This window comes from Telmatherina bonti (assembly GCF_933228915.1).
Source record: "Telmatherina bonti genome assembly, contig: scaffold_270, whole genome shotgun sequence".
Lineage (NCBI taxonomy): Eukaryota > Metazoa > Chordata > Actinopteri > Atheriniformes > Telmatherinidae > Telmatherina > Telmatherina bonti.
The window spans coordinates 1-16,860 of record NW_027634699.1 but is presented as its reverse complement, the minus strand read 5'-3'; the positions used below and the strand labels follow the sequence as shown (position 1 = coordinate 16,860).

The 16,860-nt window shown below is 40.1% G+C and overlaps 2 protein-coding genes across 2 annotated transcripts; one reads left to right on the top strand and one right to left on the bottom strand.

The window, feature by feature from the left end:
- Positions 1–3,588: 3,588 nt before the first annotated feature.
- LOC306774283 (cell death regulator Aven-like) lies at positions 3,589–9,024 on the top strand (the record flags this gene model as incomplete). Its single annotated transcript, XM_079264283.1, has 5 exons — positions 3,589–3,694; positions 6,080–6,184; positions 7,024–7,119; positions 7,475–7,739; positions 8,797–9,024. Coding segments are annotated over 5 exons (703 nt in total), but the record flags the coding sequence as incomplete, so codon positions are not given.
- A 148-nt stretch (positions 9,025–9,172) lies between these two features.
- LOC306774284 (ryanodine receptor 3-like) lies at positions 9,173–16,572 on the bottom strand. Its single transcript, XM_079264284.1, has 9 exons — positions 16,449–16,572; positions 13,701–13,761; positions 13,364–13,510; positions 12,083–12,217; positions 11,474–11,630; positions 11,298–11,362; positions 10,561–10,661; positions 10,434–10,485; positions 9,173–10,142 (listed from the first exon to the last, which is right to left on the bottom strand). Exons 1-9 carry the CDS (start codon positions 16,553–16,555, stop codon positions 10,047–10,049), a joined length of 921 nt encoding a protein of 306 aa, XP_079120410.1. The 5' UTR covers positions 16,556–16,572; the 3' UTR covers positions 9,173–10,046.
- Between the last annotated feature and the right edge of the window lie 288 nt (positions 16,573–16,860).

The following is a 16,860-nucleotide window of genomic DNA, read 5'->3' as shown; positions in this document are numbered from 1 at the left end:
AGAGTGGAGCAGGAAAAGAGTGCAGAAGAGCGGAGCAAGCAGGAGTCGAACAACGCATTCCCAAATATAAAAGATGAGAGCGGGACTCGGCATTAGCAGGCCGTAGATAGCTCAGCAAGCATGAAGCCTTATTTGTTAATGTGGAGTTCAGCCAGCAAGATGTCAAGAGACAGGATACTACATTATACAGAACTTACACAATACCAGCTGAGCCACTTGCCTCACAGCATGAGTTATGTCCTGTTTATCCACTGTGGAATAACTCACAGGGGGTCCACCGGCCTGATTGATACTCATGCACTCAGACAATAGTTTGAACTATGAAGTGATTTTTAATCAGCTATGCACAAACAGCAGCTGACATTCAGTGGCAGCAGGCAAAGCTACAGTAATATGAACCATCGTATCAACTCAGGAAAGTTGCCATCATTAAACTGAACACATCCAGATATTCTACATGCATGTATTACTGTGAATATTCTGACACTAAAACCTTTAGTTTTTATTTTAGAGAAAAAATGGTAAATAAAAAAACTGTAAATTGTAACTTTTATTGCATACCGCTGACATTTTTCTCTTTTGTTAAAAACAATAAAACATAGAAAAGTTAATCGTTGCATGTCTTTAGGCTGAAAGATGAAATGTAATTATATGCAAATGTTCCTCCAGGTTTTATGCATTGGCTTCATTCAGTTTTAAGGGATTAAATCCTGGTGGATTCAGAGCTGTGAAAGGTTCTGGGGAACATCTGGGAATATAATATATTTTAGGAAAAATAAAAAGCAACTGGGATATATTAATGTGAAGTTTAAGCAGTAATTAGGAGGTTAATAATGAAGCAAAGTATTAAGGTCAATTATTTATAATTCTCCGAAAAGGATCAGTTTCCTATGAATGGAAAGGTGGAGCTGCAAACGAAAGGAGAGAAATAGGACCTTATCACATTATAACAAGACACTATTATTGTAAAAACCATTAACGTTATTATATAAAAACATAATGCATTATATTAGAACACCAAGTATGCAAAGTTTACTTTGTGTCCTCCACCCACCACATACGCCTGCAATGCACTAAAAACTATGTTATGATGCGATATGGTGGCAGCTTCAAGTTTCTGTAGCTTTGTATTTGCTTTAAAAGAAGGAAACAAATTGGCAGCGTATGTATTAATTTGTATATGAACAATGCAAACATGCATCTTGTTCAGCTTTAGCCAATCAGAACCAAAATAAATCATCATGTTTTAGCTTGTGTGGTTCTGTGTGATGATAATTGTCCTGTGAGAGGTCACACTGTGACCACATCTTATCATCAGGATAACATCACAATGAAATAGTTTTCTAGATTGTACTGAAGATCTCTGACTGTATTTTGTGTTTTTAATTGAGCTTTACTTTTGGATTCAGTCTCAATATTCCTATGAACTCAAAAGGATCAATGAGAGCAAAGTCTGTGTCGTGCTTTGACTTGCTCACTCCTGTTTTCTCAGCACACCTTCATCATCATCCTCCAGCCTTCTTTGTGTCTTCTGGAGGTCTGATAGAAGGGTCTCATCTCTGCTGGCAGCTGTTGCCATGGTTGTGTCAGCCTCTGAACTTACCTGTGATGGTAAATCCACAGACAGAGATCAGAAGAACACCAAGTTCTGAGGTGTGGGAGGGAGGGAGGCAGTCCACCAGCATCAGCAGCTCTGTGTGCTGGACTGAAGGAGACAGGGCAGGAGGAGGAGGAGGAGGAGGAAGATGAGGACCTGCAAGGATGTTAAATAAAGTGGTGCAGTAACCAGAAACCAATCATATGGAGTGTTTTTTTTACTAAAGCCAATGTGTTAAGAGGAGTTTGACCTGTTATGAATTAGCTTTGAACACAAAGTGGTTTTCATTGCGGTCACAGCGGAGCGAGTTCAGAACAAGTGGAAAGAAGTGAGGCAGTTTCTGTATCTCATCCATTCGCTGAGAAAGTGAACCTTAAAGAAATGCTCAGCATAGAAAAATCTAAGTTTTTATAGGACTGTGCATATAAAATATCAGCGAAGTCTGGATAATCTGATTGTTCAGACCTTATTGGAAGTGATCGCTAAAACATACAGTGTCACTTTTTTTCCCTTTTTTTTTTAACCATGTGAACAAAAAGGGGTCTTTGGCCACATTGATCCAGCACCTAATTAAAGCAATTCACTTTTTTTTCATAGTATTTTATTATTATTATTGTTCTGTGTCCAGAATTTTTTCATTTTTTATTTTTTGTAAAGTCAAGTCCGAATGAACAGGTGCCTTCTGTGCTCTGTGCTCATTACTGCAGTGACAGTTTTGTATTTTGTATTTCCACAATGGGATTAGTCTCAAGATGGACAAATTTGGTCCAGTAAACGCCTCGGGACGCTGCTCGGTAGCAGCGGCCTGAGAAATGTAAATGATAGATGCCGCTGTGTTCTAAGGTCAGAAAATTACGTAATGCGTCTGATTGTTAAACACGAATTAAGCAGTTTTTCTTTAATGTCAGAGCGTAATGTGGCATTGTGCATTACAAGACACATGCAGCCCAGTGTCTCAGACTTCTCTCCACATGTCTGCAAAGGAGAGCTGCAGCATCACACATCTGCTTCATGTATTTTCTTTAACTGCTTTCTTATATGACATTTAATACATTTAACAGAGAAGACTGTTTAATGTAATGTTAAATTATTGTGACTCTGGCAGATCTCAAACTTGTGTTAAATGATGCTATGCATAGATATTTGTCCACTGACAGCTGGGGTTGGACATAAAAATTAGATTTTGTATAGTTAAATTGTTTTATCTAAAAATGAAGATTATTTTTAATGAAACATGAGAAGACCTTCTGAATTCCAGTTTGTTTCCCAGTTTGACGCTGACACATGAGGATGCCATGTGTAAATAATGGCTAAAATTAAATAAAGAGGCATTAGTCCAATTAAACCTTTGAATCCTAAATAAGTTTCTTGTCTTTTGGATGCTAAACCCTATCATGTGAAGCTATCTGTTAATATATTAAGTTTAACTTGTTTCTTAATTCTTGTTCACTTGTGACGAGTAGAGCAACGTTCAGGCCAGCTGGGAAATCACTGCAATTTTTCTTGTAAGCCAAAGCTCCTCCGTTTTAATTCATCTGCTGCCAAAAAGTAACTGTCTTTTCACTTCCACCGCTTGCTGCTAAACACCGCCTTGTAAATGTCCTGTATCATGAGCAACGGCTCCCTGTTTTCCTCAGAAGTTCGTCAGCAGATAACATTTGATCTGCTTAAGATCACATCGATGTGATTCACTTCTACTACATCTGGAATGATGTGCTTTAATCTTTTCCTGTAAGGGGAGAACTCAGTCGATCTTGCTGATATCGAACACCCACGTGACCCAACATAAAGAAATAAACCATCCCAGCTGTCACTTAAAGCTGACATTCCCGTTCCGCTCTCATCCGACTGCCTCGCAGTCATTCTATCCTCCATAAAGCTCCTTTATGTAAACAGTCTTTCCTTTGCCTTTTCTTAAATCGACGCCTCATCCCAGAGTAGAAACCCCTCCCGCAGATTCTCCTTGTTGACCTCCATCACTTCTCCTGCAGCCCGAGCAGTCATGGAGATCTGCAGATGGCGCTGACGGCTGCACACGAAGGAGCGTCTGTAACACAATGCACAGAGTGTGAGTGTGCGACCGACGGCAGCTTCGCTGTCAGATCTCCCACTGACCGTCCATCTGTGTGAGGCAGATTCTTTGTGTTGGCCTGTGAGATGAGTCAGAGCCGCAGGACCGGATTCATGTCGAACATCAGGCTGCTTTGATCTGGAAACAATGATTGGTTTGGCTTTCTGCTGATGAAAGGAGTAATCAAATAAAAATGGCATCTGAAATGTTGGAAAGTAGCAGCAATATATATGTATGAAAGGGTTCTGAAAGTTTAAGAGACAAAGAGGAATAAGGTGCCTGGATGTTTTCTGAAGTCTGTTTTTTATCTGTCGGGAAAAAAAAAAGAAGAAATTTTACGTTTAACTTGTTGGCTGCCAAAGGAATCTTTTGCAGTTTTTATGGTTTCTGTTTATGGAAAGGCGGTTTGGCCGGCCGTGCGTTGAAACTCCTCCAAAATGTGCCCCCCGAGCATGCAGCCGGCCAAATCGGCCCTCCACATATCGTAGTCCCAAAAGATGAGCCAAGAATGCTCCAAAACACACACATACAATAATGTCTGGCAGCCGGTGAGTTAATTAGTTCGTTAACCCTTAAAACTCCACCTGATTGGCGCCATTCCCGAATGCTTTCGCTTCTATGGTCAACAATTACCCTGGAACAGCGGTGTGTATCTCTGTGGGGTGAATTGTGATAAATAGGTGATCTACAAAAGATTTCCAGGCATTTCTATGCCATCCAGCAGGTTTCCAATCCCCCCCAAAAATTGCTATGACTACTGTGTTGCTAAGAGACCTCTGTTTTGATGTAAAAATTATGATGAATCCATTTTTTCGACCAGTCACACAGTTAAGTGGGATAAATTATCAGTAATGTCCAACCAGGAGCAGTTTAAGATTAACAAGTGACCACAAAGTTATGCAGCTGTTTGAAATGAGCCAAAGCGACGGTGTTTTAGATGGACAGTGGTGCCAAAAACAAACGGGATTGTTGTTGGTTTTGTGAAAAAAGGCTTTGTCATTGTTTATCTTTGTGTTTTCTGAAAGGTTGGCCTTTATGGTGCTTATATGTATTTATACATCATAATCCGACAACTGAGGCTGTCCTGAAAGTGCGGTTGCTATGCCGACCGCTTTAAAGGGTTAAGCTTCAACATTTGTTTTTACAGAACAAACAGCTTGGAGTTTGAAGGGTTTGTAGCTCTTTGACAGGACGGCAGCAGGATTCTGGTTTTGGGATTGATGTTCCACTCACTGGATTTGTTCAAACCAAATCTTCATTAAAGCAAATAAAAGGTTAAAACAAAGCCAGTTCTGAAACAGCAGATAAAAAGAACCAGAATGATGGAAAAATCTGGAGAAGACGTGAAGAAGCTCCCTGTTGGAAGTGTGCATCGTCCTCTCTGGGATGTGGTGTGATGACACTGGTTAACCTGTGTTTACTGATGTGACACAAGACAGAAGCAGTCAGACGATGCTGAAGTGTGCAGAAATAAACTGTGCTGGGATTTAAGAAAATGGAAGAAAGCTGATTGGCTGGTGAGTCCCAGTAAACACGGACTGTGAGCCAAAACATACTGGGAAAGCATCTCAGGAGTTTTTCTAAAGTAAAGAACTGGAGCGCTCCTTAATCCTTCTGTTAACAGATACGTACACTCATGAGTTTGTCTTGATTATTTCGGTCTTTCCTGGAGAAAAGTGGAGAAACTGGAATGGAAAATCCCTCTTTTTTTTGCCATGCTGCTTTCAGAAAATCCTCTCTAACAAACCTTGTCGAGCCCAGCTTTGCCATCTGTAATACCTCATATTTGACATCTCTGGACTGAATCTGGTTTAAGCCAATCCTGCGACGTTCCACATGCAGCCAGTGAAGCCTGGCAGTGCTGATTTTAGCGACTGCGGCCTCATGCTGGAATCCTTCATATCTTTATCCTCTGAACATTTTACTTCCTAGTTGTTTCAAGTGTTTTGTCTCTAATCGTTCCTTTTGGAAGGTTTCCTGACTCTTTTCTACCTGAAAGAAAGGATGCTGCCTTTTAACAGTCGACGATTTTTAGTTTTCCTTTTGAACAAAGGCAGCCTCTCATGGTGTTTATCTAAAAATACCCCAAAGCTCCGTGTTATTCCACCCAAAGTGACATCCTCCTGCAGCACTGCAGAGATAACCGCATGCACAAAAACCATGAGTGGTGCTTCACATCTGACACTTGGTGCCTGTTGTGCTGGATGTTGTTTTCACTCCTCGCTTTTCAAGCGCGTACCTCACTCCAAAAAACACAAGTTAATACAGCGTCTAGCTTCGGAAATATGTCTGTCTGCTGCTTATTAATAACATCCTCAATGTCTGTAGTCACAAGAGCCCTCAGCCAGCTCATGTTCTGAAAGGCCGGTGTCACATGCTGGTCAACAGTTCAGTCTCTGCCTGCCTTCCAGACAAACACCTTCACAGACATGTTTTCTTTTTCAGGGGATTCATTCACCCAGTTCCGGTTTTCAGACGAGAAAGACTGGGAGATGGACCCATTCACAACAAGCCAGGTAGATCTGTCCAACCCAGTGCTCACCACTGCAGCTTCAGGCCTTTTTTTTAAAAAAAAATATTATTATTAGACTAGACTATATGTATACAGGAAACAATGGAAAATTAAACTCATACTCTTACCTCACAAATAAGAGAAACAAAAAGTTTTTAAACTATGATGGAGATGCTGTTGATTGCCTTATTGGGATTTCTTTAAAGTTCCAGCTCTGGTTTGGCTTAAATTGGAGCCACTTCCTTCTGTTCTGACTGCCAAAACTCTGGCTGTAGCAGAGAAAAAGAGGCGATGGTGTTGTTAATTCTCACTTGGAGCAAAGCAAAGAACTGGAGCTTTAGCAGGGATGTGAAGTGGAGGCAACAGGAACCCAGGGTCCCTCTTATTTCCCTGCTTTGTAATGTTTTACATGAGTTTTTAAAGAATTTGCAGCTCTTTTTATGAACAATGATGATTTTTACTGAAATGAAATTGCAGAATATGCATAAACTGTCTTCTGCACTGTGGTCATCTGAACACACAGATGGTCGAATATGCGTAAAAGTATTGATATGGACTGTTCTTCGATAGAATCAATTTAGAACTAAGTAAAAGATTCTCTTCAATTACAAGTTGGAGTAGTTCTCCATCGATCACTCATCTGAAATTACAAATGCTGAAGTTTTCCTGTATGTACTGTATGTTATTACATAAGGCTCCATGCGGATGTGCACTCTGATGTAACAGTGTGTAAGCAGCACTTAACATGGAGCTTGTTTTTCTGGTGCAAAGCGTTGGAAAAGAGACATTTCTGTTCACGCTGCCTGAAAACTGGTGTTTAAGCCCCTTTTGTTCCCTGTCCAGATGTCAGCTGTGTTTTTGGACCTTCCAGCTCTCGCCCACAGTCTTCAACAAGTGCCTTTACATCAGAGGCTCAACCTGGAGGCTGAGCTGGTTCAGGTATGACCTTTGACTGCACCTCCTGGTGTTTCTGGGGTCAATAGATGTCAGAGGAAAATCTTGTCAGGCTTTCTTGTCAGATGTTGTTTTCCCTTTTTGTTTTAATGCAAACAATGTTTATATATTTGTCATTAGTATTGAGTTATTCATCAGAAGAAGTACTTTCGGTATTTTTCGGTTCCTAGTAACAAACTGATGTAATAGTAATAAAGCCTAGAGCTTTTAATCTAAGAAATGCCACCAAAAACTACATCTGTCAAAATGGAGACATCATGTTAGTTATAATTAGAAAAGAGAAAAACAAGCTGCAGTTTGTGGTTTTAATGCAAACTGTGTCACTGTTGTGATGTTTCAGGTCTCAACACCAGCAGAGCTGCCTGTTGCCCTCACACCTAAACAGGAAGTACCCAAAACGTCCAAATTCACCCCTTCTTCTACCACCTTTACAAACCCTGCCAGCAGCCACAAAGCCCCTGCGGCTGCGGGTTCCTCAGTAGCTGCTGCACCGTTGGCGGATGATGGCGATGGCGATGAAGAGCTGGACCAGCTGCTCGGCTTACAGAAACCAGACCCGGTTGTTGCAGAGAAGCAGTCCATCAGTGGTGCAGATGTGGAGAGAGGTCAGAAGCAACACTTCTTCTGGTGGTTGTTGTTGGTTAGACTTAAAAAGGCTTTAATCTAAAGCTAGCCATTTTAGCAGAGAAAAGCTGCATGATTAGTCCTTCCTGTTGATTGCAACTATACAGACGTCCACTTAAATCAGAAAGAGTGCACGGGTTCTGCTTTTTAGCCACTTGTAGGTTATTTTTGTAGGAGTTGAAGGTATTCATGTCATATGTGGGACCCAGATCCATAAACGTTTACATATAAACTGGTATGTAAAAAGAGTCTGTAAATCACTGATCACTCTTCTCTGAACACGTTCCACTCTGTATGTTCTCCATGTGGCACAGTCACTAAGTCGTCTGCAGGTTTATTTACTAACAATGGCTGGTTTTCTTCCTGTGTGTCTGATTTAGCTTGTGAACTCTGGGTTTTCCTGATAGTTGATGGCTTCGTCCTCCCACAGGGAGAACATGACTCCAGTGTGTATAGGTGTATGGGTCTGTGTAAGCGGGTGTGTATGTGCGCTTATGTACATGCTAATGTATGTAGGTTGTTCTTTTTCTCATTCTTTCTTTTTTTTCTCTCTACGAGGTGTTCTTTTCTATTCTCTTTCTGTCCCTCTTCTGTCCGGTCCAGCGGTACAAACTTTTAAATACAAACAATTGTGCAAAATAAATAGAAAAATAAAATTCAGAATATCAAAGGGAGCATTATATCCACGATGCTTCCCTTGGCAAAGTTAATTTGCTCAGCAGAATACAGCATCCAGAAAATCCAATTTGCCTGCTTAAATGCTGGACAAGACAAAAAAAGAATCTGTAAAACTCTTCAGACCATGTTAACATTAGTTTTACTCAGTAGTAGGTGTTTAGAAGTATACACTCTCTAGAGAATATTTTAGAAATTGGGAAAAAAAAAAAAAGCAGTATGAACATGTGTAGACATAGTTCGATGCTACTGTATGTTAAAAGCATCTTCTCACCACCAAAGAACATGCAGATTCTCAGAAGTTGAAGCTCTAAACATCAAGTAAATTGGGAAAATTTACGTTCATTTTATATTTATCTGCAGCACATGAGGAAGTGAAGGAGGTGCCGCCGAAGGTGCAAGACAACGACGTTGCACCTGCGAAGTCTGCGTCCGTCAGAGAGGAGATGACGGAGGAGGACCTGGAAGACTGGCTTGACAGCATGATCTCCTGACCGCCACAGAGGGAGCATACATTGGACCTTTGGTATTACATTTCAACCGTCTTTGTCTCATACTAGCCTCTTTCCTTTTTTGGGTTGCCAGTTGTTTTCCCGGCTGAAAGGAGACGGCATGTTTCAGAGGTGTAAAAACAGGACAGAACATCCCGAACGATGTGAGATTGTGTCAAAATGTCCCCTCAGCATTTTAGAAAGGAGTCTCTGTTCCCGTCTAAGGAACGACAGACAGCAAAACAGGCTACAGGTGACACACACAGTTTATTGCGTCAGTTACTTTATTCATTTCCTCCCCTGAAGAGAAAAAGCTACTACATATGTAAAAATGGCCATATGTTAGCAGATTACCGTTGTTGGAACCAAGTTTTGCAGTTCTCTGGTGTGGGGTTCTTCTACTGTGGAAAGAAGTGCATGGGGGCAGGGCACCACAGTTTAGGAACAAAACCAAACTAAGCAACATTTACACAATGATCATCTAGATTTTATACAACAAATTTTTTTTTCTTTAAAAGCCACAAAACTAACTTGATGTAAATCTGCTTGCAACTAGTCCAGAACGAGAGCACTGGGAGGAACAGAATTTATTTATTTATTTTGCATAGTTTCTCAAAAGGCACGTCGGTATTTGATAAACACCTAAAGTGAATCGACTCTGGTCCTGGAAGAACCACGGTAAATTCAGGGACTTGAAAAAGCTTTGAAAGGCAGATCAGTTCTAGCAGAAACACATCCATTCAGTTGGTATGATAGTGACACTAACATCCTGGTGTTAATGTAGAAGTTGTGCATATACAAACATTCAGTTGTCATGCTTTAACCCCGCACACGTATCGGATGCCTAAACACAACAATTTGTGCGACTGGTTGGGGTTAAGCAAGTGAAAAGGCAATGTGAGTCAGAATCATATGCAAACGAGGCGTTGTGGCAACGAAGAGAAGGTTTCGAATGCACAAACCTAAATCATTATCTTTAGTTTTTTTTTCTGTAGTTATCAGCGTTTATATGACATGACAGCACGTGTTCAGGTTCTGTTAACAGGGTGGAGGCAAGTTCAGTGTCTCTGTCTGATGGAAAGTAGGGAGGGGTGTTTGGGGTGCCGGGTAAGGTTACCCCGTCTAACCCAGCTGGTCCTCGTATTGCTTACGGAAGCAGTCTCCAGTGGGGAAGAAGTCCCAGCATCTCTCCTGGTACATCTTCCACACATACGACTCCTGCAGGTGGAGAGTTTCACAATGTTGTTACTAAACTCTGCAGGTTTGGTGTGTCAAATCAATACGGCCTCTGCATTTATTGTTTTTGCTAAATTTGTGATAATATATGAATGTCAAAGCAAAAACCCACACACTGTTTGTTTCTGCGACTAAATTACACTTATGCAACACATCAAGTGGGTTGAAATGTTGCACAAGTAAAACCTACTGAAGTCACAATGTCTCCTGGTTTTCCTGAATGCACACAGAGAGCTGTTAGACTGCTTTAAAACTAAGAGTCATGTTGCATACCTGACCCGTGTGTTCAGTCTCATCCTTGTTAATCAGGTACATCAGGAAGAATCTGCACACATAAGGAAACAAAAATGTTCACACTGTAAGTCAGATGGAATAGTGACTGGTCTGCTGCCGTACTTACAGGTAGTTGGCGAGGTTGTGCTCTTGCAAGGTGTGGGTTTCAAATCCGTGAGGCGTTCGATCAAAGTAGTCATTCCCAATGCCACAGATGAAGCATTTGGTCTGGAAGAAGGAATATAACATGATGCTGCAGCTTCTGATATTTTCCTCCCACCAAATCATTTATTAAAACCGACCCAAGTTTTCTTTTCGAAAGAGCCTGTACAGTTGTTTCTTAGACAGCAGTAACTTTTTATTTACCCCCACGTCCTTGAAAAGCAGCTTCTGTCTGTGAATGGTGGTCCTGTTCTTCGCTGACAGCGTGTGCTATTCTGCACACTTTGTCGTAACTGGGACTAACATGAGTTACTGTTACTTTTCTATCATTTCCAAAGAGCCTCCTACAAGTTATTTTCATCCAGAGAACCGGTTTTTCTGTGTGAAAATCTGAAGATATCAGCAGTTTCTGACCAGCCTGTCTGACTTCATAGCTAATGCTCTGTTTGAACTTCAGGAGGTTGTCTAAATGCATCGAGCTGCTGTCACGTATTGACTGATTAGCCACTTGGGCTTAACAAAAAAAAACAAAACAAAAAGGTGTCTGGCGAGAATCTGACCATATTACAGTTTCATACAGGGGCCTCAAATGTGTGTGTCCCTTACCTAGTTTAGTATTTTGTTTTTCTTTTTTATTTGTGCAGCATTTTGAAACTGTTTGTTTATAAAAATGTGCTGTAGACATAAAGTGGATTGAATTACCTCCATGTCCTCCTTCACCTGCTCCTGCTGGTCTCTCAGCTCACCAAAGGCATCAATGATCAAACCTGAAGGAAGGTAACAAGAAAGATGCTGAGCATGAGAAACTGTAACAACTGTTGTGGAGCGGTTGTATGTCAGGCTTCAAGATGGAGGCAAATATAAATAACAACATGCACCCTGAATGATGGCCAGCAGGATGACGATGACAAAGAAGAAGAAGGTGATGTCAAACAGGATGCGGTAGAGCTCATAGGGATCTCCAGCTGGGTCCTCCAGCTCGTCTCCAATGCCTCCTCCAGCTCTCACACCCACATACATGTGGAACAAGTAGCACTGCAGAGCAGAGAGAGGAAACATATAGAAGCCAGTTGGAGTTTATTCAGCAGGGAGACAACTGCTTTAGTTTGTTACATGAGGAAAAGACGTTGAATAAACAGTCAAGAAAAATGATTGTCAAGCTCCGAGAAACTGAATTGGTGCTTCGTAAGGAAGGAAGAGTGTTGTCTATTTATAGGCAGTAAATACTTCAGTGAAAGAACATTTTTGAGCAACGTAATGATAAATATTTAAGCGTTTGCTGATGAAAAGCTCTTCCACTAAGTGTAGTTGTCATATCCTGCCTTTCTTCTCTGATCAAGGCCTTCAGGCTGAAATATTAGTCACCCGTTCAGAATAAAAAGCCTCAAGAAAAAAATATTTCAGCTCCAAACATTTGCTCTTTGTAAATGCTAGATGGGTTCTTATTCTTTTCTATAATGAACAGATTCAGAGGTTTCCAGACGTACCGTCATCATGTCATCACACTTCATGTCTGGCGCGTCTTCATCCTCACTCTTGTTGTAGAACTTCCTGAAGAAGTTGAAGGCCACCACAGTGTAGAGGTAGACGACCACAGCCAGCAGTCCCACAGTCAGGACGAGCTGGAAACACACGCAGCCCAGGAACAATATTAACAGAGTTGACCTTGGCTAATTGTGCTTTTCTCCTGCATATGCAGGTTTCTGAGGGGGATATTTGGAGCTTTTGTCCACACTAACAACATGCAGATTTTTGTTTTTTTGACGTTAATCTCAAACTTCAGGCCTTTCAGGGTCCCGACAGTTCTGCTTTTTCCTCCCTTCCAGTCAGTATTCAGAACTTAAAGTATTGCTGAGCTTTCTCCTCCCTTGATGATGTAACACTTCCAACTCTTTGTTTCAGCAGATTTATGCTGCAAGTCTTTCGTTTATTCACACATCAGATTTTTTATGTTGAAACTGGCTCAAAATGTGGATGACATTAAAATGAATTGACTGCTGGTCAAGCAGCATTCAGATGTGGAGATGAGACACTTAAAGGGTAATTAAACTCAGATTTCAGGCTCTGCAGTATTAATCATGAGTCATATGGTTATTCTTATTCACGCCGCACAATCATTTATCCAAAACTATGCTAATGTTTGATATTACACCTCCATCATCTCATGCTCTTGTCATTAGAACTGTCACAAAGATATGTTTACAGTAAGATGCCTTTAAAAAGGTGTTTTTTTTTCTGTAAGTTTAGTTCCCTTTTAAAATAGCCTCTCCTCACTCTGTATGCTTACTAGTTTTTAGTTTTCATTACACTCAGTCTAACAATTCTACATAATCCTGATGGTTTCTCTTGCAATTCATTCAGGTGAGGTAAAAATGAACATTTCTGTCTTGTTTTCTTTCCGCATGAAAAAACAATTCTATGTCTCTTCATTCTTTTTCCTTCCAAGTTTGCTTATTTCCTTTTCATTTCCTGATATCCTGTAACTTGTTTGCACTTCAGAGCACCAGCCTTTGTTTTTTTTCCATGCCAGTGTGTATTTCCTCGACATGTAAATGCAATTCTCTGGAATTAAAGATGAAAAGTGATTTCCAGCCTTGTAATAAACTTGTTATATATCAGCAACCAGTAAGCAAGTAAAAGCTTGGTAACTGGAAAAGTGAAGGTGTTTGCCTTTAATGTTGAATAAACTAGACAGAAAAACATGAATCCCTTGGGATTGTGTGTGTTTTGTTTGTACTCTGGCTCCCTCTGCTGGTAGATATACTCACCTGCTTCCCATTATGAGTGACGGATGACAAGATGGTGCGAAGGGTCTTGAAGCACATGGCGATGTCCAGCAGATGGGCAGCAAAGAAGAAGTTGTTGAAGTGTCCAAAGATGGACGTGGTGGTGTACCAGATCAGATACAAGAAGGACTGCAGGGAGGGAGGAAACCTTTCATTTCACTCATGAGAAAATTTTCATTCACAAGAGTGACGGCGAACACAGTCGGTGACATTAAAACATCATAACTCCCTGTTGGAGCTTACAAAATCACTTTCTAAACAGTTTCCACCAAAGAAATGCACTTTCACACGAAAAGGGGTTTACAAGAACTGAACCTACATTGTCAGTCAGAACAACGCCCATTTTCCAGATGTAGTACTTTGTATCGATGGAGCTCAACCTGCCAATGAGAAAAAGAGGTTTTACCACAGGGGAGCTGCTTACATCAGCTACCTGATTAACTAAATAATCATTCATGCATGCTGAATTTGGACCAGATGGGCTAATGTGTTCTCATATGTCATAATGGCATCATATCTTATAGTATGTGTCAAAAAATATCATAGTATTTTAATGTGTCTCAAAAAATATAGTCTTGTAAATCTCACAATATATTATAGTATGTGTCATGCCGTAGTCTACCACAAAATGTCATAGTATAGCATGTGTCAAAAAATTTCATATTATAGTATGTGTCATAAAATGTCAAAGTATAGTATGTTTGTGTCACAGCATAGTATGTGTCAAAAAATTGCAGAGAATAGTAGGTGTCACGCCACAGTATTGTATGTTTCATGAAATGTCATAGTATAGTATGTCAAAAGATGTCAGTGTAGTATGTGTCATAAAATGACATTGTATACAATGTGTCAATAAATTTCATAGTATAGTATGTGTCATAAAACGTGATAGTTTTGTATTTGTCAAACATTGCATAGTATGTGTCATGAAAAAGTATAGCAGTCAAAAAAGTTCATCGTATCCTATGTGTCACGACATAGTATACTATGCGTCAAAATATTCCTGAGTATAGGATGTGTTGAGCCATAGTATAGTATGTGTCATAAAACGTCATAGTATTGTATGTGTGCAAAAATTTCATAGTATAGTAAGTGTGATGAAAGTATAGCATGGGTAAAAAAAATTTCATAGTATTGTAGGTGTCATGCCATAGTCTACCACAAAATGTCATAGTATAGCATGTGTCAAAAAATAGAGTATTGTATGTGTCACAAAATGTCATAGTATATGTGTTAAAAACTGTCTTATATGTGTCACGACATAGTATAGTATGTGTCAAAAAAGGTCATAGTATATGTGCCACAACATAGTATGTGTATATGTCATAAAATGATACATCGTATGTGTAAAAAAAAAAGTCATAGTAATGTAAAAAAAAAAAAAAATTGCAAAGTATAGTATGTTTCACAACATAGTACTGTATGTGTCAAAAACTGTCATCGTATTGCATATGTCACAAAAGAGTATTGTATGTCATGACATTGTATAGTATGTGTCAAAAATTTCATAGTATAGTCTATGTCACGACAGTATTGTATGTGTCAAAAATGTCATAGTATGTATCATGACATAGTATAGTATTTCATAAAATCTCATAGTATGTGTCACGACAGCATAGTATCTCAAGACATATTATGTTATGTGTAAAAAAAAAAAAGCATAGTAGAGTAATTGTCATGACATAGTAAAGTGTGTGTAATAAATGCCATAGTATAGTATGTGTCATAAAACGTAATAGTATTATGTGTGCAAAAATTTTATAGTATAGTATTTGTCAAAAAATGTCATAGCGTGTATGTGTCATACTATGTCATAGTAAACTTTGTATCTAAAAATGTCATAGTATAGTACGTGTTACGACATAGTTTTGTGTGTAATAAAAGTCATTGTATAGCATGTGTCATAATTGACGTCATAGTAGGTTATGTGTCTTTATATGTCAAAGTATAGTATGTTCCATAATGCCACCTGAACTGGTTCCTCTCGATGCGGAAGAGCAGCGGCTCTACTCTGAGCCCCTCCTGGACCCTATCTCTGTGGAGGAAAGTCATTTCAGCCACCTGTATACGAGATCTCGTTCTTTCGGTCACGACCCACAGCTCATGACCATAGGTGAGGGTAGGAACGTAGATCGACTGGTAAATCGAGAGTTTTTCCTTCTGGCTCAGCTCCTCCTTCACCACGACAGACCGGCGCAGAGTCTGCATTACTGCAGACGCCGCACCGATCCGTCTGTCGGTCTCACGCTCCATCCTTCCCTCACTCGTGAACAAGACCCCGAGATATTTAAACTCCTCCACTTGAGGCAGGACCTCATTCCCGACCCAGAGAGGGAAAACCACCCTATTCCGGCTGAGGACCATGGTCTCAGCCAACAAGACCATGTCATCCACATAAAGCAGAGACCCAATCCCTGGTCCCTGTTCCGCGACCAGAACAAAAACCACACTGCTCCTCCCCAATCTGAGATTAGACTATCCAGCGGATCCTCCTCTCCAGGACCCCTGAATAGACCTTTCCGGGGAGACTGAGGAGTGTGATTCCTCAGTAGTTGAAGCACACCCTCTGGTCCCCCTTTCTGAAAAGGGGAACCACCGCCCCAGTCTGCCAGTCCAGCGGGACTGTCCCCGATGTCCACGCCATGCTGCCGTGACGTGTCAGCCAGGACAGCCCCACAGCATCCAGAGCCTTAAGGAACTTTGGGACGAGTTGTGCCAAATAAATAAAAAATATCTGCAGAACTACACACGACATCTCTTGTATTTAGTCGTTTTGAGTATAATATATAATTGGTTGTTATGACAACATTTACACAATATGCACGTATTTCGATATTTCCGATATTGCATTTTAAGGCCAACATTGGACATCTCTAGTTTAAGATTGAAGTAGTTAAAAACACAAGTTTAAGATGGAAATATTTGTTACATCTTGGAATTTTTGTTTCATTCATTTGGTTGAGATACTGAACAAAATATAACTTAATGATACAGTTTAATAATTGTAAATAAAACTATTAAAGTTTGAAGTATTGAGATACCAGATCCAGTGTGGCTGAGTTCTCACCAGGAAAGCAAAGAAGCTTCCTTTTCCACAGTTTCCACAGTGGGGTCGAAGTCCAGAGCGTTTTTGTCCAGACCCAAAAGCTCGGCGATGCGTTCAGCCCCGTACATGTCGCCATATTTGTTGATCACCTACATATCAGCGGGCAGAAAAGCAAAAATCAGTCTCAGTACTCGAGTCTGCTAAACTATTGACTAGAGAGCAAACAATAAATCACTTATTATAAAAAAACTTATTAAATGATTCAATCTAAACACTGAAATACTCAACACCTCTGAAGTGACACATACATTGTGTATTTAGTGAAACTTAAAAACTGCTGAGTCATCATCCTGACATTAAACAGTGCTAACCTTCGAATCCAGCAAAGTATTTATAATTATAATTGTATTTATTAATTATATATATATATATA